This window comes from Sceloporus undulatus, chromosome 1 (assembly GCF_019175285.1).
Source record: "Sceloporus undulatus isolate JIND9_A2432 ecotype Alabama chromosome 1, SceUnd_v1.1, whole genome shotgun sequence".
Classification (NCBI taxonomy): domain Eukaryota; kingdom Metazoa; phylum Chordata; class Lepidosauria; order Squamata; family Phrynosomatidae; genus Sceloporus; species Sceloporus undulatus.
Window position 1 is genome coordinate 203,304,914 of NC_056522.1, and position 23,552 is coordinate 203,328,465.

The 23,552-nt window shown below is 39.9% G+C and overlaps 1 protein-coding gene across 5 annotated transcripts in view; it reads left to right on the forward strand.

Annotated features, from left to right (window-relative positions):
* CCDC141 (coiled-coil domain containing 141) overlaps positions 1 to 23,552 on the forward strand; it is a 142,981-nt gene that overhangs the window by 51,688 nt on the left and 67,741 nt on the right. For all 5 annotated transcript variants that reach the window (XM_042444894.1, XM_042444863.1, XM_042444876.1 and 2 more), the window contains exons 6-8: positions 3,684 to 3,937; positions 13,185 to 13,304; positions 20,462 to 20,656. In XM_042444894.1, the coding sequence (XP_042300828.1) occupies positions 3,684 to 3,937; positions 13,185 to 13,304; positions 20,462 to 20,656 (569 nt within the window). The remainder of the gene's footprint in view (positions 1 to 3,683; positions 3,938 to 13,184; positions 13,305 to 20,461; positions 20,657 to 23,552) is intronic.

Genomic DNA, 23,552 nt, shown 5'->3' on the forward strand with positions numbered 1-23,552 from the left:
TCATTACTGTATGTAGTAGTGACATAGGACTATAATACTTCATTAATGGCCCATCTGTATTTTCTTTATGAATCACTGTGATATAGGGATTTTATCTAAGAACCTGGCATCTACCCTTTTTCTATTACAAGTTGAGTCTCCTACCAGAAGTGTTTTGCATTTTGGGTTTTTCTGGTTTTCAGAATACCTGTATTTGCATATACAGTGGGACCTTGGTATCCCCTGGAGTTTGCTTCCAGGACCCCCATGGATACTAAAATATATTGATTCTCAAGTCCCATTAAATGCAGTAGCATAATAAAATGGGGCTCCTTATATAAAATGGCAAAATCAAAATTTGCTTTTTCAAATATATATGTTTTGAATATTATCAAGCCATAAATGTTTGAGTCCATGGATAAAGAATTTGTGGATATAGAAGGCCAGTTATATGTACATAATGAGATATTTTGGAGATAGGGCCCAAATCTAAACACAAAATCTATTTATGTTTCATATATGCCTTATACACATAGCCTGAAGGTAATTTTATACAATATTTTAAATAATATTGTGCATGAAACAAACTTTGTGTACATTGAAACATCAGAAAGCAAAGGTATCACTATCTCAGCCAACCATGAAAAATGTTTTGGGTTTTGGAATATTTCAGATTTTGTAATTCCAGATAAGAGAGACTCAACCTGTAACTCAACGCACAGCATTTTTAATGGTTAGAATAGATCACATTTCTTGTAAAATGCTGGAAATAGACCATCTGGGCTTTTCCAGATTTAATCTCTTTATTTGATTCAGTAAGTTCCATAGTTGTCACAGGCCCATTCAAACTTTGCTTTGGTTCCAGACATAATTTGTCCAACTGGAGTCTATCTAAATCAGGGGTAGGCAACTTTTTTGAGCCGGGGGCCGGGTTGGTGTCCCCCCAGACAATGGCGGGGGCCGAAGCCAAAAATTAAATAATTAAATAATATAGGACAACATTTTCAAATGTAGGACACATTTTTAAAAAATGGAGGACATGCAAAAAATGTTGATGATTTTTTAAAAAATGTTAATATAAATGCATGTTTCTTAGGCATGATCAAAATGGAGGACATTTGGGCATTATTCCTAGACAGATGACAGAAAGGTTCACATGGCTATACATATTGAACATGTCAAGGTGGTCTCACAAGAAGTGATTTGCCCTTGGGTTCAAATATACTTCTCAGAAGTGTGTACTTGATCAAGGGACTGTGGTTTTTCTTCACTGTGCATGAGTTTGTAAAAATCACAGCAACTTACATTGGCCGTGCCTCTGAAGCTGGCTCATATCAATGTCACCATCACCATCCTCCTCCTCCTCCTGCTGCTCCTTCTTCCTCCTCCTCCTTTCTCCCTCCTCCTCCTCTTCATTCCTTCCTCCCTCCTCCTCCTCCTCCCCGCACGCCTACATGAGAGGCCAATGGCCCCGTGTGCCTGTGCAAGAGGCCAGTGGCCCCGCACGCCTGCACGAGAGGCCATTGGCCTCTCGCGCAAGCGCACGGGGCCTTTGCCCCTCATTGCCTGCCGCCAAAGGCCCTGCGGGGCCTTTGGCAGCGGCAATCGGTGGCAGGGCTGAGCAGGGGCCGGTCCCAACGGCTCGGCGGGCCACCTGCGGCTCGCGGGCCATAGGTTGCCGACCCCTGATCTAAATAGTCTTCCATATGTGAAATTTAAGTCTCTATTATAGTCCTCAAATGCTTTTAATATTTTACAAACTGAACTCCTTTCCTGATCTTTTTGACATTTTTCTTTCTTTTCCTGTCTCTGCTTATAAGAAAGCACTTCCCAGATTTATTTGTGAATTCAAAGCTCTTTTGTTTAGATTATTGTAGTTTGGCATTCATTTCTTCGACTATAAATAATGAAAACTCTTTTTACCAACATTTTCATCTGTTTTTCCTCCAAATTCTGTATTTCATCAACCAAACTCATATAAGCTTTACTTGCATCCCAAACACTTGTGGGCTTTGTACCCTTATTAGTTGCACTCCAAATATGGCCTTAATTCTTGAAAAGCCACGGGATAAGCATGGGTCACAAATGGGCTGCAGATGGCTGAATACAGTAAGACCCATCTTTAAAGTTAAATGTGCATTTATGACATTGGGAAAATGACAGGATAAAGCCTGTGTGATAATCTCCATAGTCTCCCTTTAGTTTCCTTAATACCTTTACAGGAACATTTAGGATCCACAACCCCATTCCAATCACCTGGGAATTTTACTTTGTTATGGTTCCAGAGCTCTCTGAAAGAGCAGGAGATATGTATTACAAAATTAGTTCCCAGAACTTCATAGTATTCAGCCATGTCAGTTAAAGTGATGTCAAACCAGATTATTGCTGCACTATGGATGTAGCCCAAATCAAAGAATATGTTATCTCAAGAAGACACAGGCATTTTTTTCTCTCAAGAAGGCACAGATGGCAAATAAAACACGAAATGTTTTGAGGGGTTTTTTCCCTCCTGCTGTTTATATTATGAAATACCTTGATGATTTATATCATGTCTGATGCCTATTGAAGAGATGAGACTTTTAACCAGTTGCAATAATCATTATTCATCAATACTCTGGGAAATGTCAGTTGGTCAGAGCGTGGGTGTGGTAATGAAGCGGTGAACTACTTGAGCAAATTGTGCTGCCCATAGAGAGACAAAACATTGGCACTTAGATTTTCAACCCTGCCCTTTCCTCTGTTTTTCTAAGAATACAATTTGAGTAGTGGTGCTCAAACTACCTAGTATCATATTGTGATATTATGTGGTAGGTTTTTAAAAATGAGAAGGCGTTTTGAACATGTCTCACACAGGTGATGTGCAAATGTATGTAAATACCATTGACATAATATACAAATTATTTGCTGTATATTTTGGGCTTCAGAAGTTCTCACTTCTGCTCAGCAACTAGCAAAAAACTGGATTGCTTATGTAGGAAGTCATATGGCAGTGAATGGTTTCTTTTTTCTGAATGTCACTACTGCCCTCTGATGGATACAGTATTCAAGCATCTTTAAAGTCTTCTACTTACATAGTTCCCTTCGCCCACACATCTAAGGGACTGCAGTGTTTCTGGCTTTTAGCAATTAGAGCCTGAGGCAGCATTTGGAAACAAGCCCAGATCAAGGATAGTAATGATGCCAGACACACAATCTCTCTCCTGGTGTTCACTCAAACATGGCATTGAAGAACAGGAGCAGTTTTGCTCTCTTATCTCCTGTTTAGATATAAAACAGAATAGAGGTGGCCTAAGACATTTTGTTGCCTGAGGAACAGGCCACGCCAGTACCCCTCTGCTGTTGCACAGACAAGCTAAGCAGGATAACAGTTGCATTTTACTTTGACACTCGGGATGAGATGGGAAACCATCCTCCACCACATCTGTGAGTGAGAAGTCAGTTTAGAGTAAGAGAGGTCCTGGAGACTAACAGCTCTGCCCTTCAGGTGAAGAAGATGTCTAGGGGACTCAGGCAGAACAGCCAAGAGACTGCTATTGTTATTCCATCTTCGCTTCTGCCACCTGAAGCAATTGCTTCACCCTCTTTAACAAAGTTCCATAAAGATTTTTTTGCACATGGTCAAACAGATTATATTGTACTGCTTATACTGTATTCACCTGCAGTGTTTAAATATTCATCCCCCCCCCCCAATTCTCCTTTTACAGAACTTTTAGAAAAATCCCTGGTCCTCTTAAACAAAAGCCATGACCTTTATGAATTCATAGAGGAATTTAAATCTGATGGTCCAAACGTAAATCCAGAATTCATACAAGGAGCCCACAGCAGCTGTTTGAAAATTGGTAGTCTCCTTGAAGCTCTGCAAGACAGGAGAAGGCAACTAGACAAATACCTGAAGCTGCAACGTCAAGGACTAGAGCAAGTTTTGCAAATCTGTCAGTGGCACCATCAAGAAAATCAGGTACAGTATGAAAGGGATATCTATATTGAATGTCTCTGTGCCTGTGTATTTTTGTTGTTGTTAACCGCCTTTGAGTTGATCTTGATCCATGGCAACCCTGTGGATGAGACATGTCTAAGACACCCTGTCCTCCACTGCTCTGCTGAGATCCTGTAAATTCGTACCTGTGGCCTCCTTAATAGAGTCCATCTATCTAGCATGCAGCCTTCCTCTCTTTCTACTTCCCTCCACCTTTCCTAACATTACTGGGTTGTGTTCCCCCCCCCCCCAATGATTGTGCCTTCCCATGGTGTATTTGAAGTATGACAGCTTCAATTTTGTCATTGGGGCTTCCATGGAGAGTGTGTATGTATGTGTATGTATACACACACACACTTCTAACAGTACATATAAATGCATGCATACAAATCCTCATGCCTGACAGCCTCAGCATATATAAGAAGTGGTTTTATAGGGTTCAGGTACTGTATGTTGATGAGATCCAATACTTGTGCAAATGTTAAGTGTAAATCTACTGAGGCCAGTGCAGTATTAATTCTGAATTATTATATTTTGGACTGCACTGTAATGCTGCTGGTACAGGCATATCTCAATTGAGAAAGCATCTGACAAAGACGCTCCTTTTTACAAAGTCTTTTTATACCTGCACAGCCTGCCTTATTCTCTGTCTAGCTGCAAGGTTTTGTTTTTTTTAAGCAGCATCAGCACTGGGAGGACAATGAAGGAGGGCTGGACTTTCTTCAGTTCTGCATCCAGCTACTTCTTCTTTAGAGACAGGCCCATTGTCTTAAATGGGACAAATTAATATCTTGGAAAAGATAATTTTTGGTAACTTTGCTTTATAGTAATTTTGGTACTGTAACTCCTAGAACACCTACTGTAGCTATATTCCAAAAATATATTTTTTGAACTCTGAAGTAATTACACATAATGGACTTACTGCTTATTTATATATCAGTGAATCTAGACCAGTGGTATATCATATGCGATGTATTACATAAACATCGGCTGGAGTATTAACTTGCATTTTCTTGTAAAAATGAGTGCCTGTACTGTATCCACACTAAGTTTGTCATGTTTTTGTCCAGTTAAAATTAATGGGATATATGAATCATGGCTAACTTAAGCCTTAAGAAAGGCAGATTTTCCTGCTACATCACCACCATTGTTAAACTTGAAATGGAATTTGCTGGTGCAGCAAACCAGCCAGTGCCACCCTTATGACTTTCCAGGGCCATCTCTTCATTGTTCCCACTGCCTCATTTTGGGAGTTGGGCGGGGGGGGAGAGAAGGGTGCTAACATTGGGCAGTGGGTATTAGGGGAGCAGTGAACAACAGTCACTGTGGTGCAATAGCCCCACCAAGTCAGAGGAGGAGACAGTGAAGGTTGTGTAACTGGGGTCAGAGCATATTATAGTGAGCTGCACTTGCTAGCAAGGCAACACAGGTTTTGGGGCTGAACCTATAGTATCCGCACAGGTTTAACAGAATCAAACCATGAAGACTACCCAAGAGAGTGTGATTCATAGTATGGGAAGCATATTTTGTTTAAACTGAGTGAAAAGTCATATAACATTATATAGAAATTACCTTAACAAATACGTAAGGAAATAGTGTTTTATGTTTCCTGAAAGAGATGGCAGGCAGGGCATATAAATTAAATATGCAAATAGCATGGTATTGTGGATTCCTCTCAAAGCTCTTCAAATAGCCCCCTGGAGAGTGGCATATTACCTGTTTTGCAATGCACTGCAGGCACATTATAAATCACAAATTGTTCTTTGCATTTTTATATAAAATCCCACAAGTAGGCTTATGCCTTTGCCTGAGCTTGCTAGGGGACTCTGAAGCATCCATCAGATGATAGTAATTGCCCATGGGAGGACTAGATTTACCAGTTTCTTGACTAGATTGATCTGTATCCAAAATGACAAATCCTATCTTTCTTCAGAAGTGTCATCTTCACACCCTTTGGCTATAGAGTAGGAACTTAATTTTAAGACAATATAATGGGGAAAATGCAAAACACGAGGTTACAGCCATTGCTATGCAAGTCAGGAAAATATCACAAATCATAGCCCATGAGATTCAGTGTGACACCAACTTGGTGGTTGTTTTGTTCTCTCTCCTGAGAAATGGCCAGCCAGAAATCTACCTTGGAATATAATATTTATGTACCATAATATACGTACTCATTTGCAGTGTTGCAGAACAAGTTGTTGGAAAGATCACTTGTTGAAAATAATACATTTTAATCTATTTCCTTTTGTAACCTCTGGTATAAGAATGGCAGCAGCAGGAATTTCATTTGCTATGTTAATTTCAAAAAAGAAAGGGTGGTTCCATGGACACATTACTTGTTGTTCGTGAAAGTGTTACATAGATAATGGCTCCAGATCTGTGTATATGTTGGGTGGGGTGCTCTTGCAAACATCCTACAAGCAGTTGTGATACTATGCAGTTGTTTAGCTGTATCCATTATGCAACATATAAAATTACAGTGGCAGCACAAATATGCATGCAGGCCTTTCCATCCATGTCCCCTAGACCTGGTTGCTTCTCTAAAGACTTTAATATGTTTAGCATTAAATTGTGGAAAGTGGTGTTTGTAACGGAAGAGCTTACAAATTTCCACTGGCACTTAATTGCCCCATCTGACCTTTAAAGAAGTTATTCCAGATCCCCGCTTTATTTTGGGAAGAGGGTGCAGGATGACCCTGGATAGATCCTTTGAAGTTTGGAGTAAAATCTAGAATGGATTCTACAGTCCTACTGACATGGAAGCCTCCAGATGCAACTGCAAACCTTCCCCGAATTTGAAACTTGCCTAAGGATTCCCTCTGCTGAATGCAATTACAAGTCCTATTAATGCATAAGCACAAAACATCCTTCAGCAACTGACAAGCCCCTAGGCATTGAAAGTAAGATATGTTTGTGCCCACCTTTCCTGCTATATAATTCTGGCCTCCATGTGTGCATACAGTAATTATGCTTGTCCTTTCTGGAATGTACTGAGCAAGAGAAAACAGAGTTTGAAAAATCTAACTGTTCTGGACTATCAGAATTTCCCTCCTATCAGGTCCATTATAGTGTCTGAGGAATTCTGGGAGCAGTACCCCAAAATAACATTTTTAAATTATCCATGGAACAGAGCTGATATATGCCTCATTTTCCATCATCTCAATTTAAGTGTAGGTGCAACAGTCTCACTTTGCTCTGAGCTAGAAGCAGGTCACTAAGGGTGCACCCATACTGCAGAAATAATGCAGTTTGACACCACTTTAATTGCCATGTCTCAATGCTACAGAATTTTGGTAACGGTAGTTTTGTGAGACATTCAGCTTTCTCTGTCAGAGAGCTCTGGTGCAACAACAAACTACAATTTCTTGAATTTGATAACATTGAGCCATGGCAGTAAAAATGGTGTCAACCTGGATTATTTCTGCAGTGTGGATGCAGCCTGCTAATAGGCTTTCAAATATGAAAGTTTAAAAACGTATTTTTTTTAGTTTTTTGTGGAGGGGGGTTGGGTGATGAGGCTGTGTTTATTCCTGATGTATAAAAACATCATATTTTTTCCCCTTGATTTACAGTTGTCAAACAATGGAACAATTGTGAGGCAGGATAAAGTGGTTGCAGTTGTTCTAAGACAGTGATAGTGAACCTTTTAGAGACCGAGTGCCCAAACTCAAAGGTTTTTACGCACTAGGTGTTACTTGGTCCTTGAGGGATGGGGTTTTTGGGGGGACGGGACTTCCGGGGGTGGGACCTCTGCCTTCCAGGGACGGGTCTTCCCCAGAGACAGCTAAAGGCCAGGGAGTGTGGGGAAAAAGGAAAAACAGGTGCATGCCTATTCCTACTCTTCCCCTGCCCTTCCATCTCTCCGCGTACTCTCAGAAATTGATTTCACGTGCCAGAGAGGGCACGCATCCCATAGGTTCGCCACCACGGTTCTAAGAGAAGCTCTCTGAGCCTTGTATTACCCTCAAATAGTTTTTAAAAAACACTATGAACTTGTGATTTGCCTATGATATTTCTTAGCAACTCTCATTCTTTCAAAACTAGTTTCTCATTCCAGAATTATGTTGGGTTTAAACAGAGAGTCTAGTGTACAAACATACTGCTGTATCTCCATCTTCCTGTCACAGAATGTTAGTCCTAATAGGTTATGGAGTGAGGCAATGTGTGACACTCACGATGTTGGAATGCAACTCCTGACATCCCTCAGCACTAGATATGCAATACAGGGCTGATAAGAACTGCCATCCAACAATCTTTGAAGGGTCACAAGTTGCCCACTACTGAACTAGAGAATTCTTCTGAGTTCTATGGAGGAAAGTTGCTGAGCACAACGATGGAACTACAAATATCAGGAAGCAGACTATTGGTACCATATTAATGCATTTCAACTGGCAATTATAGTATACCATGTCTTTCAAAGTGTTTCTGATAGCTAGAAGTTAGGCAGATGACAGGCAGCCATAGTCATCCTAGACAGAATGACAGAAAGATGAAAAAGGGATGCTTTCACCGACTTTGATGAACAACTTAGAAGCACAGTAACATTCCGCTGTGTCAAACTGCCCCAGTATCCTACAGAGCTTTTGGCACCAATGCTCATAATTCATTAGCTTCAGATGTTGCTCCTTTGATGGTGATTAGGGATATGTAGGAATTTGCTCTACTGAGGCATTTTAAAAACCATATAAATGCACCTCCTGAAACCAATAATGACTGCTGATGCAAGTTGCCATCAGACATACATACATTTATAGGCTTGCAATGCATTGCGTGTAGTAAGAGCATCAATAAATACAGTAAATGTTTTTAACAATGCTTACCATTATATGCAAATTTTAAAAAAGAGCACATTGGAAAAATATACACAAATGTACTTTATTCATCCCACCATGTTTGCCATGTATCAAAAATCCCCCCAGTCTCTCTGCAGCACAAGGACCAAATGAGATCATTATTAAAATGTACTCCCTCCAAAAGAAGAGAAATTTAGTTCCTTGAGACAGCCACTACTAATCTTTTTTTAACTGTTTTTACCTCCCTTCCCTTACCTCACCCCAAATCAGCCATTGCTCTGTATTAAGTATTGTTAGATGTCCTTCAATTCCAAGCATCCTTGTAAATATGCCCAATACTTTCCTGTTTTTCCTAGCTTGCTGAAGGCTGATGGTAGGACAGAGGTTTGCATAGACCTCCATCTAGCAGTCCCCTTTGGTTGGCATGCTCTATGTGCAGAACAAGGACAGCAGTCTCTGTCTTGTTCACTTGCTTCCATGCAGTTCTTTGTTGCCTGTGGCCAGCATGATAGTGCTTTATAAATACAAGGCTGCTTTCAAGGTGCTTCCCTTCCTTGTTGCACAGCACTTCAGAGATGGGCCACTGTGTTCCATTTACTACCACATACTGAGAGAGAGACTACTCCTGCTGTTAACACCCTAACCTCATGTCTCATCACTATGGATAATTCCTATCTCTCTCTCATAAAGAAAGAAATGAAAAGCTTTCTGCTCCACAGAAGTGATATAGGCTGTATTTGAATGTTCCTTTGAATTTATGGCTTGGAGGTTCAGTGAACTGCAGTTCGTGAGCTCTCTCAGACTGCATCTGCACTGCAGAAATAATCCAGTTTGACGTCACTTTAACTGCCATGGGTCAATGCTATGGAATGATGCGAATTGTAGTTTGTTGTGGCACCAGAGATTTCTGATGAAGAAGGCTAAATAACTCACAAAACTATAGTTTCCAGAATTCTATAGCATTGAACTATGGCAGTTAAAGTGGTGTCAAACTGGAATATTTCTGCAGCATGGATGCAGCTTCAGTTTCATCCACTTCCTCCTCCCATTTCCCTTTCTTCATATGAAAGGAGCGGTGACTCCAAACCTCCTTGATCTGGGACTTGTAATCCTGATCTCTGGTTCTTCTGGCAATATGGTTTGTGTAAACCCACAGTTTGTCACATTTGAACAAAATGGCAAACTTGTTTGTTGAAAATTACAAGAAGACGCTTCTAATCGTCTCCCTTTTGCCAGAATTCACTAAGAATGAATATGAGGAGGGAGTATGTAAACTCAAGGCTCACCACTTGATCATTCTTGTAATGGTGAAACTATATCTGAACTGAGCCACAAACTACTTTGTCGTGAAAACCTGTTACTGCTGATCATCATCATCATCATCATCATCATCATCATCATCATCATCATCATCATCATCATGATTATTATTATTATTATTATTATTATTATTATTATTATTATTATTATTATTATCATCAAATGTGTATATGCAGCCACTTCTCTAGTACCAGAAGTTAAAAATAAAATCAGTCCTTGAATGTGGAACAACATCAAAATGAATAAATTGGAACCATTTACAAAGCAGCTTTGTGGTGTGACATCAAATTAAATTTTAATTACATTAATTATCTCTTTTATATCCCTAGCTATGCTGAACTCCTTAGGTAATTGGCCAAGTTTGTTGTTTTAGAGTTTGTTGGAAGCATCCTTGTTTACTGTCAGAATATTCTTGGAGGAATACTCTGTAGTTCAGTCTGTAACATGGAAAGCAAGAATACGGCCTCAGTTCAGTGCAGTTATGCACACTTAAGCTTCACTGAAATTAGTGGAGGTTAAGCATGAATAACTCTTTATTAGACTGTGGCCTAGCTGTGGGGAATTATTTAATATGTGATTAAAATAGGAGACCTGTGTTTTAGCCTGTGTGGTAACAAATTCTGTATATATGGTTTCTCAGGCATTTTATGAGGCTCAGGCTGCATCCGCACTGAAGAAGTAATGCAGTTTGACACCATTTTAACTGATATGGCTCAGTGCTATGGAATCCTGGGAATTGTAGTTTTGTGAGACATTTAGTTTTCTTTCAGAAAGTACTGGTGCCACAACAAACTATAAATCCTAGGGTTCCATAGCATTGAGCCATAGCAGTTAAAGTGACATCAACCTGGATTATTTCTGCAGTGCAGATGCAGCCTGAGGGAAGAAAGATCACACATGACCCCAAATGTTCATTATCCAGTATAAGCAATGGGAGCTGTAGATGGCTCTGGTTTCTTGATTACCTGAGGAAAGGCTGTATGTGCACTTTATGACCAAGATCCAATGATATATTTCTGTATCCAACATCAGTGAAATTATGACTTGATTCTCCTCCTCCTCCCACCTCTGATAACCTTCTGTATTACCAAAAACTTGCTCAGGAGGATTTTTGATTAAATGGATTTCTGTAGTAGGCAGGGAGGGGTATTTCTGATTTTGGTCAGCATGGAATAGTGCTTTGAGTGGAGATCGAGATTCGCTTCCCTGCTTGGCCATGGATACTCACTGGGTGACCTTAGATGAGTTTCACATTCTCAGCCCCAGAAACTGTTGCGATAGGGTCGCTGTAGGGTTGCCATAAGTTGCAAACAACTTGAAGGCATACTATAAGAAAGCTAAAACTTGCAGAAATACTCCACAGGGGCCTGGGCTATCAGGTGGAGCTTTCAGAACATTAATGAATTTGTGGAGGTCAGGCATATGTGAAATTGCGTTGTCTTTCTCACCCATATATCACAGATGTCCTATGATATGGCATTTACCCCCCTCTTCAGTCATTCATTCACTCTCTCTCTCTCTCTCTCTCAGACACACATAGTATATTGTATATACTCATGTATAAATCTAGAAATTTTAGTCAAAAAATTGACCCCCAAAAACTAAGACAATTTATTTACAGGTCAATGTAAGTATTGTACGTAAAATCATATATATATATATATATATATATAGAGAGAGAGAGAGAGAGAGAGAGAACCACCCCCTGGTGAAAGGCAAGAGTGTGTTCTGTCCTGGAAGCACTGACACACACATACACCCTTCCTATTCTCTCCTCCATCCATCCTTTAGTATGAGCATAAACAGTTATGTCTACTGAAATGTTGTAAGTTCTTTGGCATCGTTTTCCTTTGCTTCATCCTTTAGATCCTTTGTTACATACCCCTAAGCTTTACCCTCATCTTAGCGACGAGTCATATCAAGATCTATAATTTTGGCCTCAAAACCTGCCCTCAACTTATATGTGAGGTCAACTTATAGTAAAAAAAAATATGGTAATTAAAATATTAAAATTTATCAATTAAAATTATTAAGATTAGAATACAGAAGAAGATATAAATAGCAGCACTGCACATCAACCTCAAACCTACGTTAGTAAGTTTGGTCACCTTGACTGGCCAAAAACTTACCTTAATACCATAATTTAAAAGCCCATGGACATGTGTGGTGCATTATAGTTCTGCAAATGAAAAAAAAAATGCAGTCTCAAATGAAAATAATGAACATTTTCATTTCATTCTTTTGAACACTCTCTTAGGCAAATTCTTAGGCAAAACACTACAGTAGGGAGAAAAGACAAGGAAATTCTGTTGCCCCAACACAGGGTTGCCATGTCCTGGGAACAAGCGGGACATTAGTGGTTTTTGAGGGAGCGACACAGTCCCATCCCACTTCCCTCTTTGTCCTGGGTGGCCGGGGTTCCAGGCTCCCAAGTCTTGCCCGGCCCTGCCTTTCCTCCTTGCTGCCTTGAGTGTCCAGCGCGCACGCTCCAACCACACTCAATGAAGGAGCAGAGGCTCAAGCTCCTCCAATTGGCCAGCCTCAAGAGGAGGAGGAGCTTGAGCCTCTGCTCCTCCATTGAGGTTGGAGCGTGTGCACTGAGCGTGCAAGGCAGCAAGGAGGTGAGGCTGGGCGGGGCGGCTGCCTGGCCCTGGGACGGAGCCGAAGAGGACAAGGAAGCCTTGCCGCAGCGAGGCTTCCCTGCCCTCTTTGGCTCCTCTCTCCTTGGAGCCTAGCCAGGCACCGCGGAGCCTTCTCCGGAGGTGGAGGAGCATCCTCTGCCTCCGGAGAAGGCTGGCCCCCGAGCCGGGCTCTGCGGAGCCTTCTCCGGAGGCGGGGGAATGTCCTCCACCTCCGGAGAAGGTTGGTCGCCATTTATATTAACGCTTTTTGAATTTATTAATTTTTTGGGTTTTAGTGTTCCTGTCCTCCATTTACAAAATATGTCCTACATTTGGGGGCAAATTTTTACCTACATTTGTCCTACATTTTTTCCCATTGGTCCCGGTTTGGAGGTAGACAGTTATGGCAACCCTACCTCAACAGAGGTTCACTCACACCATGATTGAAGTTGCTCATTGTTTTTAATTATTAAAATGTCATTCTGATTTCAGATAACCTCTTGGTACAAGAAGAATATAAAAGATTATTTCCATAAACAAAGCCTGGGTTCATCTTTAAAAGAAAATGAAGAATTACTTGAGGAGCACAAGGAAGTGGAAAATAAGGTTAAAGTAAGCACTTATCTGAAAAATCCACATTCTAATGCCTCACTCAGAATGCACTATATTTCTAGATGACTTTTGTTCTGCTCATGATCAATGTGTTCAATATCAAAGTCCTTTCCCACGTTGATTTAAATATATTTTACTAAATCCATTTCCCCTCAACCCAATTTCCTAGTGGACAAAGTCTATGTGTCTTACTTCATTTAAATATAATATATGTGCCACTAAATTCTCACATAAGAATATCCCAAAGCATGTAGTTTGTCAGCATTTCTGACTAAAATCCATTGGCCCTATTAGCCAGGTGGACTCAGTGACTTAAAGGTGCTTAACCTTTGCTGAAATTATGCCCAGTGTATGACGGACTTCTGTAAAATTATGTGTTTCTTCTTTTAAAGCTACTTTGTGTTTTTGAAATACTATTAATTTCTTTTGAACAAATGGTCCACATTTAATTTTTTTTTAAAAAAAATAGTGTATAATTTCTTCCCTCTTCCATCCTCACTAATTTTTTCAAAAGGTTCCAGATCAATCAACAGACCCACAAGGGGCTCAATTTCCTTGCCAAATAGATTACTGAGAGTCACAATTTAAAAGGTTATTTACTGTGGAGGCAAAAAGGAAAATAGCATGACCTTTCTGTGGAAAGCTACTGGAGCAGAGATTATGGGTAGCGCTGTATGTCTTTAGAGGTATTCATAAGATTACAGGGAAAAGCACGACCACAGCAGAGCTTTTGTTTGTTCTTGATGGAAACAAGTGACAGCAGCCTCTCACCACCAAACTGCACACAGTCTTGCAAAACATAATACTTATGGCCACTTTCAATAATTCCGGATGACAGCTAATTGTATATACAGTAAGCTTGGAAAACTTTTTTTTAAAAGGAAGGAATATAAATAGCTGTCCAACGTCTACCATTACCTATTACCATTACCTGTTACATGCGTTTTCTCATTGATTTACTTTTACTTATTTATTTCTTGTTTCTCTTTTTGGAAAAAGAAATTTATATTAAAAAAGTAACAAAATGGCCCTCAAAGGGTGGAGGAGGGGGACGGAAGAAGAAAACGTGTCAGGTTCTTGCATTGCACAAAAGGAACACAAGCGTGCCTTCATTAGCCTAAAATGCTGTCCTAATGGGACAAGTAACATTGTTACTTGTAGTACTTTGCTTCTAGGTTCTGAGTGGTTATTGTATAGCAGCCCATTCTGCAGATCATACCACCTTCTCAACCTCCCACTAGATGTCCAAGAAAAAAGACTCTACATCTGTGATGTTATGGAGGAAATGGCTGCTGCAAACAAACTGCCCACTCTGTGAGCCCTATTCATGAGCTGGATACTGAATGCATGAAGCTGAGTACTGAATGCATGCAGGCCCCAGCATGCATGAAGGCTGAGGGGGAGGGGGGGAATCATCATTTTTCTGAAGTGAGTGGTATTCACACACATTTCTGTCTCTATGTGGATGAAAACTGATCAGCATTCCCAGATGCAAAGAGGCACAGGTACAAGGGTGGGGACTGTGTGGCCCGCCAGGTGTTGCTGAATTGCACCATTCTTCACCATTGAGCCCATTGGCTAGAGCTTCTCAGAGATGCAATTCAACAACATCTGGGAGGCTGCAAAGTTCTCATCCCAGATGTAGGAAGTAAGGGTATCCTGCATATTCTAGGAAAAGGGTTTTTTTCAGTGCAGCAAATGAATAATTAAGATTTAAAACTAACTAATGGAGAGCTAGCGGGGCATAATGTTTTTAGGGTTGGACTACAATACCAGGAGACCAGATTTCAAATACTCATTTGGCCATGGAAATTTACTGAATGAACTTGGGCAAGTTACACTCTCTCAGCCTCAGAGGAAGGCAATGACAAACCCCCTCTGAATAAATGCTGTCAGGAAAACACTAGGATAGAATTACCAAAACTCAGTGTGGACTTGGAGGCAAGAAACAATAACTAATTAAATTGTTTTTCTTGCCACATGGGATTCTGTCCAGTGAAAAGACCTCACTTGAAACTAAGAGTAGTTCCCCCATGGCTACTTATCAAGCAGTGTCACAGATCAGGAAGAAAGGGAACTGCAAATTCAGGGACTGAAAAATTCACAACATGGTAGGAAAGAATAAATTCCATCTTATAGTGGAATTTGAGATTTTATATAAAGCCCTTAAATTGTCCCCTTGTTAGAAAAAATAAAAGGCTATATAACTAAAAAATAAATATGGCTTGCAACTGAATAGAATGCTGTCTGCAGATATTCTGAAGAATAATGAGACAATTTTTACAAGTTTAGGTGAAGACTATTAAACATGGTGAAATATACCCAATGCACCAAGAAAGCATTCAGTGTTGTAACAGATAAGGACATCCTCACAAACTTTACATCATGGTAAAGTATTATAATTCAAACTCCAGTTAAAAGAATAAGCAGTCAACCTTGTCGGATATAAAATAGGCAGAATGCTAATACAGTTGGCACTGTGAAAGTAACAGCTGTGACATCTTTATGATGGCTATTTCCATACAAGTCATTTCACTATCAGTGTAGTATCTTTTATTCTAAGCAAACATTTACCACAACTAAAATTTTTAGTCAGTACACTAAAGAGCAGTGCAAAATATTGGGACTAGGCATTTTGTTTTCTCATGGAGTTTCCCATATCTCAGTTCAGCAAAAGAGTACACTGGTGCCTCGGGTTACGAAATTAATTCGTTTCGCCATTCCTTTCGTAACCCGAAAATTTCGTAACCCGAAACACTTTTCTGTTAGCACTGGAAAGCCTATAGCTGCACTTTGCAGCATTTGAATTTCGCGCCGAAATGAATTTCGTAACCCGAAAAATATTTCGTAACCCGAAACAGTTTTTGCCAATCCAACTTTTTCGTATCCCGGAAATTTCGTAACCCGATCATTTCGTATCCCGAGGCACCACTGTATTTGATTTCATTACTGCCTTATTCCCTGTAAGTAATCTAAGTAGCTCTGGGACCTTGGTTGGCAACCAGTGTTTAGAACTGACCATATTTTGATTTGTGGAAAGGCTGAAATATAGAGGATAACTGATATAAGATTTTTCCATAAATGTCAGAAGGGTTTGTGACAACAGGCTTTTTTGGTCACATAAAACCAGCCATGTTGTCTTCCGAGTAAATATCAGAAATGAGAATGAGATTTGATCTTTTACTGCAAGCTCTTGGTTGGCCTTCAAATTTATTAATAAATAAATGTACTCCTTTCAGACTAAGGGACTTATGTGCCAGTTTCATCAGAGGTGTAGTTGGGGGGAGGCTCAAAATGAAGGCATTGCCCCCTCATGAAATGTTCCTTCAGTCTCCAAATTTCTAGCATTGTAGTTATTTAAAATTTCAGTTGAACATTTAGAAATGAAAAATAGGCATCCAAAGAAAGAGGACAGACAAAATGATCAAGGGAATGTGAACACAGCAAATATAAGAGGCCTAGGTGTGAACAATTTTCAGTGTTTCATTTTCAGCTATACTAGAAATTGGGGGACAGAAGGAAGGTGTTATTGAGGGGAACAGAATACGTTCGGGGTGCAATGTACTTATTTTTCAGCCACCCCATAGCTACACCCTTGAGTTTGATACAACTTTTATTATTATGGCTAAGAAATCCTGGGCAACATCTTGATTAAACTTTCAGTCCCTTTTGTCAGGGTTCTTCAAGAATTCTAGTTCAGGGGAGTATGTTTGATGTCTCTAGTGGAAGTTTCTAAGTACCCTACTAAAGAGCTAATCCCAGGATTCTGCAGGGTGAAGCCTTGCCAGTGAAAGTTGTATTACTCTGATACTGTATAACTGTGCAGCTTATATATAATTGAAATGGAGCTCAAGTGATGAGTCGCCTGAACCAAGTATTGCTGGCAAGGTGCTGAGGTACAGGCAGATTCCCAGAGCTACAGTGTCTTGCTTTGAGGACCTCACAGAGCTGAGAGCCTAGTCATCTCTAGAGAGCTGTATACCAACTGTTTTGACTGGCAAGTTTTTCTAGGAGCTATAGGATCCCTCCTGGTTGGAGAGGACACATGATTCCGGAGACATGATTCACTGTTCTCAGTGCTCTGTTGCTAGAGTTGGGTTCCGCATCATTGCCATCACCGCCATCACCACCACCACCATCATGTACAAAAGACATATAAAAATTAAACTGAGCCTTTGGGCCAGAAATAATCCTATTTCTGCAGTCTGTTTTGACCCTTTGTTGAGCTCAGATTCTGGCTTTCATCCAGCAGATGGATGCATATGTTTACAGTTTCTTCATATGCAATGGGGATTTTTGGAATGTATGCAGCTGAATAACTTCATAGAAAAGGGCAGAGAACCTCTGTGCTTCAAGGGTTTTTGGCTGCTGTCCATTTTTCAGGCAATAGAACTGCCATTATTTGGCTCAGTGGGGTTTTAATATACTGTCAAGTACTTAATTCCATTCATTTTAATAGTTCATTGACCCATCTTGAAATATGGCCGCTCACAGAACAAAATACATGACATTCCATATGTTTGTTCCTAAGCAATGAAATTGGATTTGTAGAGTACTGAAGTATATTGATAATTTATATCAGTGCTACCTTGCATTTGTTGTTGCTGATCTGTGTTGTTGCACAGTGGGTTTTATATCACTCAGCAAGACAGGGAAGGCTGTATCAAACTTTATATCAGAAACACTAGTAAGGAAACATGGTTATTGCAGCTATTTGGAATGTACTGCTGTGCTCAGAAGTATGTTGTTGTTGTTGTTGTTGTTCCATAGCCTGAGACTCAAGGTGGCTTACAATATTAAAACAAGTACTGTACAAATAAAATTCTAGATCATTAAGATCTATGGAAGTTAAAATATGATTCAACTATAAATAGAATGAAATGGCTGAATACCCTAAAGGCACCATCAGACCCTGTCTGATCATGGAAGTTAAGTAGGGTTAGCCCTGGCTAGTACTTGGATCAGAGACTGCCAACTAATGCCAGGTGCCATAAGCTAAATTTTGGAGAAAGGAACTGGAAAAATCACCTCTCACTAACCCTTGCCCAAGTAACTATGGAATTAATGGGGTCATCATAAGCTTTGTTTGATTATTTTGTATTGTATTAATGTCTGTTGTTACCTGCCTCGGTTCCCAAAAGGGAAGAGGCGGGATATAAATAAATAATTTATTATTATTATTATTAGTTGACAGGAGACTTGAAGGTGTATGCACATGCACACACATACAGACACACACACATGTGCACATAGAAAAAAGCAACTTTAAAATATATCCACTTAAAACAGCAGCACCAACAAATACTTACAAGGCAGCACTTATTAAAAGAATTTATCAGAGCAAAACCAACAATAAAAAGAATGTATTGGCCTCTGGAACAACAACATTGCCCTAATATAACTTCTTTAAAAAGGGAGTGCTAGAGCCTGGAGCAACCACCAAGAAGGTGCTCCCCTGTGTCCCCACCAGATGTAAAAAAAACAACTTCTCCTGTAGGACTTAAGAGCCTGAGCAGGGTCATATAGGGATGTGTGCTCCTTCAGATATCCTAGATCCAAAGTTGTATTGGGATTTATAGGTCATAACTATCACTTTGAATTGTACATGAAAAGGATTAGTAGGCAGCAGAGCTGTTTCAGCTAAAGAAGCAGATAATAATCTATTATAATAACAGATAATAAGAGGTACGTGACTTGTCTATAATAACAGATACTCTATCTTCAACAGATAAATCAAAGGAGTATCCTACAGCATTTTCTGCATAAGAAACAACATTTTCTGTACAGAACATAGTATTTTAATCCCGAAATATTATTTTTCTGTCCTGATCATGCTATTTCTGCAGATGCTGATAACGCAGAAACTGATAATGCTGTACAGTTTTCAAATATTTTCTTGCAGGGGGATGGAAATTGCTAAAATTACTTGTTTTTCCCTTTGATGATGAAATTAGTGAATAACTACATTTTTAGTTCCAACACGGGAGTTATACGCTCCCCGTAACCAGTTCCAGTTATCAATGTGGCTTCAATGATTCAGGCCAAGAGATGTCTTTGACTACTACTTTTCAAATACAGTCCCACATAGGCCCTGTTAATTAATCCAAACAGGCTGCAACTAAGGCATGTAGTCATCGTATCCAGATCAGATGCGTGCAGCTGCCTCATGAGCCTCAACTGTGCAAATACACACCTGGCCACCACAGAAACCTGAGCTTCAAGGATCAGGGCTGAATCCAGGAATATACTCAAGCTGTGAACGTATGTCTTCATGGGGAGTGTAGCCCCATCCCTCTCAGGCTCAGTCCTTTTCCCCTGATCTGCCTTTTGCCTGACCAGCTCCACCTCTCTTTTATCTGAATTAGGCTTCTATCTGTTCACTTTCATCCAGTCCATTACTGCTAGTAGGCACCAGTTTAGAACTCACACAGCTACTTTAGATCAAAGTATAAAAGAGTACAGTGGGCCCTTGGTATCTGCTGGGATTTGCTTCTGGACACACACCCCTCCCCGTGGATACCAATATCTGTGGATGCTCAAGTCCCTTAAATAAAATGGCATAGTAAAATGGTGTCCCTTATAGGAAATGGCAAAATGAAGGTTTGCTTTTTTGAAATTTATATATATATTTAAATATTTTCAAGTCATGGATTCTTGAATTTGTGGATAAAAAATCCGTAGATATGGAGAGCTAACTATAATAGAGTTGGATGTCCTTAGCAAATTGATGGCACTGGATCTCAAATTCTGGAAAACCTATCGTGTCAGATGCATGTTGATGTGAAACAGCATGGAGGGCAAAATTAAGTTTCGAAGGATCCAAATTGCCAATGGGACTAACAGCTTTGTCAGGCCAGCAATAAAGGCTGGCATCAGGGTGGAGTGGGGTTGTGGCATCCACATGATTCATGCCCCAACTCCGCCCCATTCTGCTGTGTTGCCATGCCCTCCTGTGCATGGCATTCTGCAGTGTAGAATTTTAGACTGGGTTTTATTTTATTTTATTTATTATTTTCCTGTTGTATGCCACCTTGGGAGGATTTTTGTTCTGAAACAAAAAACAAAAACAAAAGGTGGATAATAAGATAAATGAACAGCAATTGGATTTGGATGGCAAAAGGCAGCCAGCAATAATGGGGCTGATCTTCCCTTTCCAGGAGTGGAACTCTGCTGTGGAAGAATTGAAATCTGATGCACAGAAGATTTTATTTTCTGAGGAATATGCTGAAAAAGAGCATCTAAAGCTTTCAAACCAGAAAATGAATCTGTTGCACCAGGAAGTGAACCGTTGTATGGATGACCGGAAGACCTTGTTGCAAGAAGCCAATGACTTCTTCACTGCAGCAAAGAAGGTTAGTTGAAGGTTGGATCCATAGTGTAAAGGATTCCAAGATTAAGCAAAAACACTTGCTGCCCCAAATGCAGCTTTTATTCCAAGCACCAGATGGTGCTATTAGCATAGAGGTGATTCAAACCCTTTTTTAAAAAATTATACCTGGAAAGGCAATAAAATTACTAAAAATATCTCAGACCTGTTAGACCTTTTCCCACGCAACATGGACTACGAGTCCAAATTGGTATCTATTTTGTGTATGTGTGTGTGCATGTGCCTTCAAGTCACCTGTCGACTTATAGTGGCCCCATGAATTTCATAGGATTTTCTTAGATGAGGAATACTCAGAAGTGGTTTTGACAGTTTTTTCTTCTGAAATATAGGCTATAGCACCTGGTATTCCTCTGACAGTCTCCCAACCAGGTACTAACAAGGGCTGAGCTTGCTTAGTTTCCAAGATCAAATGGGATCTGGTGCCTTAGGGTTTGATGATGTTGTATGCCTTCAAGTCATTTCCAACTTATGGTGACTCAAAGGTGAACCTATAATGGGGTTTTCTTGGCAAGATTTGTTGATTTATTGATTGTTGAGGAGGTTTGCCATTTCTTTCCCCTAAGGCTCAGAGCATACGATTTGCCCACGGTCACCCAGTGGGTTTCATGAGTGAGCAGAGAATCATACCCTAGTCTCCAGAATCATACTGCTACACTCAAACCACAACACCACACTGGCATTAGGGTATTTAGGCCTTATTTGTGCCTTGGTTTTGAGCTAAAATTGGTTCTCAAAATAGATCACAGTTAATCTAGTAAAATATTTGGGATATGTTAGAGGCACTTATGGTGTTCCCTTCTGTACCTTGCAATAGAAAACATTTGTTGTAATTTCAGACTCTTCCCTCCAGATGGCAGAGGCATTAGTTGCTGAGAGGTGCATTCTCTCACAAAATCATTGGACTAAGCATAAAGTAATAGTGGTTGCACACAAAAGCTGCCCAGTTAACAGATCTTCTAATGGCATCCATCTGTTCCATCTCTTAGGCCAGCTCCTCTTTCCAATAGGTTTGGATGATATTAAAGATGTAAAGCTATAAAGATATCCCTGCAGAAATTCAGCTATATTTTAAGTGCCTCTCTCAATGAATCTATGTATTATGGAGCTCTTTTGCCGGTATTCTTGCTTTTTGAATAATTTCTCATTTTTATATAGCTTAGAATTTTTTAAAAGCCTTTTGCCTTCAAATGCATTTCTCTAGCATTTCCTTTTGTAGGAATATTTCTCTATATAAGATAGAAGAGCTTTTTAAAATGTTGCATAAATATTATTTGCTTAACCAGTAGAATATTATGAATGGATATGGAAGGGAGATATAACTAACGAATTACAACAAGTCCATGTTTCGCACATTGCTTGCTAAAGGAAAAACTATGTGGGGGGGGGGGGTTGTGTGACTAAACTGTACCTGCACTGCTCTGATTCCCTTTTTTTTCTGCTCATTCTAACTGCTGCTGCCTCATTGCTTAAATCTGGGTCTTCCTGAGCATATGCCATGCCATCAACAGGTATATAGTGAATATTATGATGATCCGGTGTCTGTTGTGCCTTCAAGTTGTTTGAAGGCACTTATGGCAACCCTAACATGGGTTTTTCCAGGAAAGATTTGTTAAGAGGGGGCTTTCCATTGCCTTCTTCTGATGCTGAGCAATTTCCCCAAGGTCACTCAGTGGGTTTCTTTGTTCAAGCAGGGATTCAAACTCTTGTATCCCAAAATTCCAGCCCAACACTCAAACCACTATACTACTCAAACTCTACTGAGCTAATATTTGTTTCTATGACTAGGTGCATCTACACTGTAGAAATCATGCTGTAGCTCCATCCTTTGGCATCCTGGGATTTGGAGTTTTATAGATCCTTTAGTCTTCTCTGCCAAAGTTCCTCACAAAACTACAAATCCCAGGATTCTTTAGAATGGAAGCATGGCAGTAAAGGTTATGTCAAACTACAGTGTAGTTTCTGCAGTGTGGATGGACTGTATGTTACAATAATGGAACCAATTGAAAGGGAAGTCACAGCTTCTGCAAAACTATTAGCAAACCAATGTGGGTCCTTAATATTAAGTGTTTTTACAGCTTTTGGGATAAACCTAGGTTGGGCTTGTATTTAATTCTTTGGGATGTGTAATAATCAAGACTCCTTGGATATCATTATATTAAATACCAGGGATGGGCAGCATATGAACTGCCTTTGCTCTTTTGTGGCCCGTGCAGCCCCCATTATATCTGCTGCATGTGGCAGCAGACCCCGTCCTCACTTTTGCACCCAAACATCACATAAAGAATATGCAGTTTGTTTACAGTGAAAGTGCAGTCTTCAGAAAGCATAATTCTCTTCTCAAACAGAATATGTAGTCCTCATGTGCTTTGTTTTAGTGTAAAAACAATTTTCCTGGAAGCTGGAAGTGGGATTTATCATTCCCATTTGGTGCTGAATTTTGGCAATAAGAACCTGCAGGATGAAGCCCATACCAGGATTGGGAGGGGCATTTAAATGATTTTTTTAAAAAAGTGTGCTAAATTTTGTATGAGTATTTTCTATTGCTTTTTAAATTGAAGAGATTATAATTGGAGAAGATACCACAAGTTGTACATGGCAGGGGAAAGACTTTGAAATTTTGCGAACTGATGAAAGATTAAATTATTCTTGACTGGTACACATATTTTCTTTAAACAGGTATTAATTTTATTTAAAGATTTTCCTTCTGTTCTTCAGGCAAAAAGGTTCTTAACACAACTCAGACAGTCAATAAAAACAAGTCCTGCCTGCAGGATTACAGTCTCAAATACATGGCAGGGGGGAAAGGCAGTGGAGGGAAGAGGGAAAATAATATTTTGTGCCTTGTGTGTCCTGAAAAATAT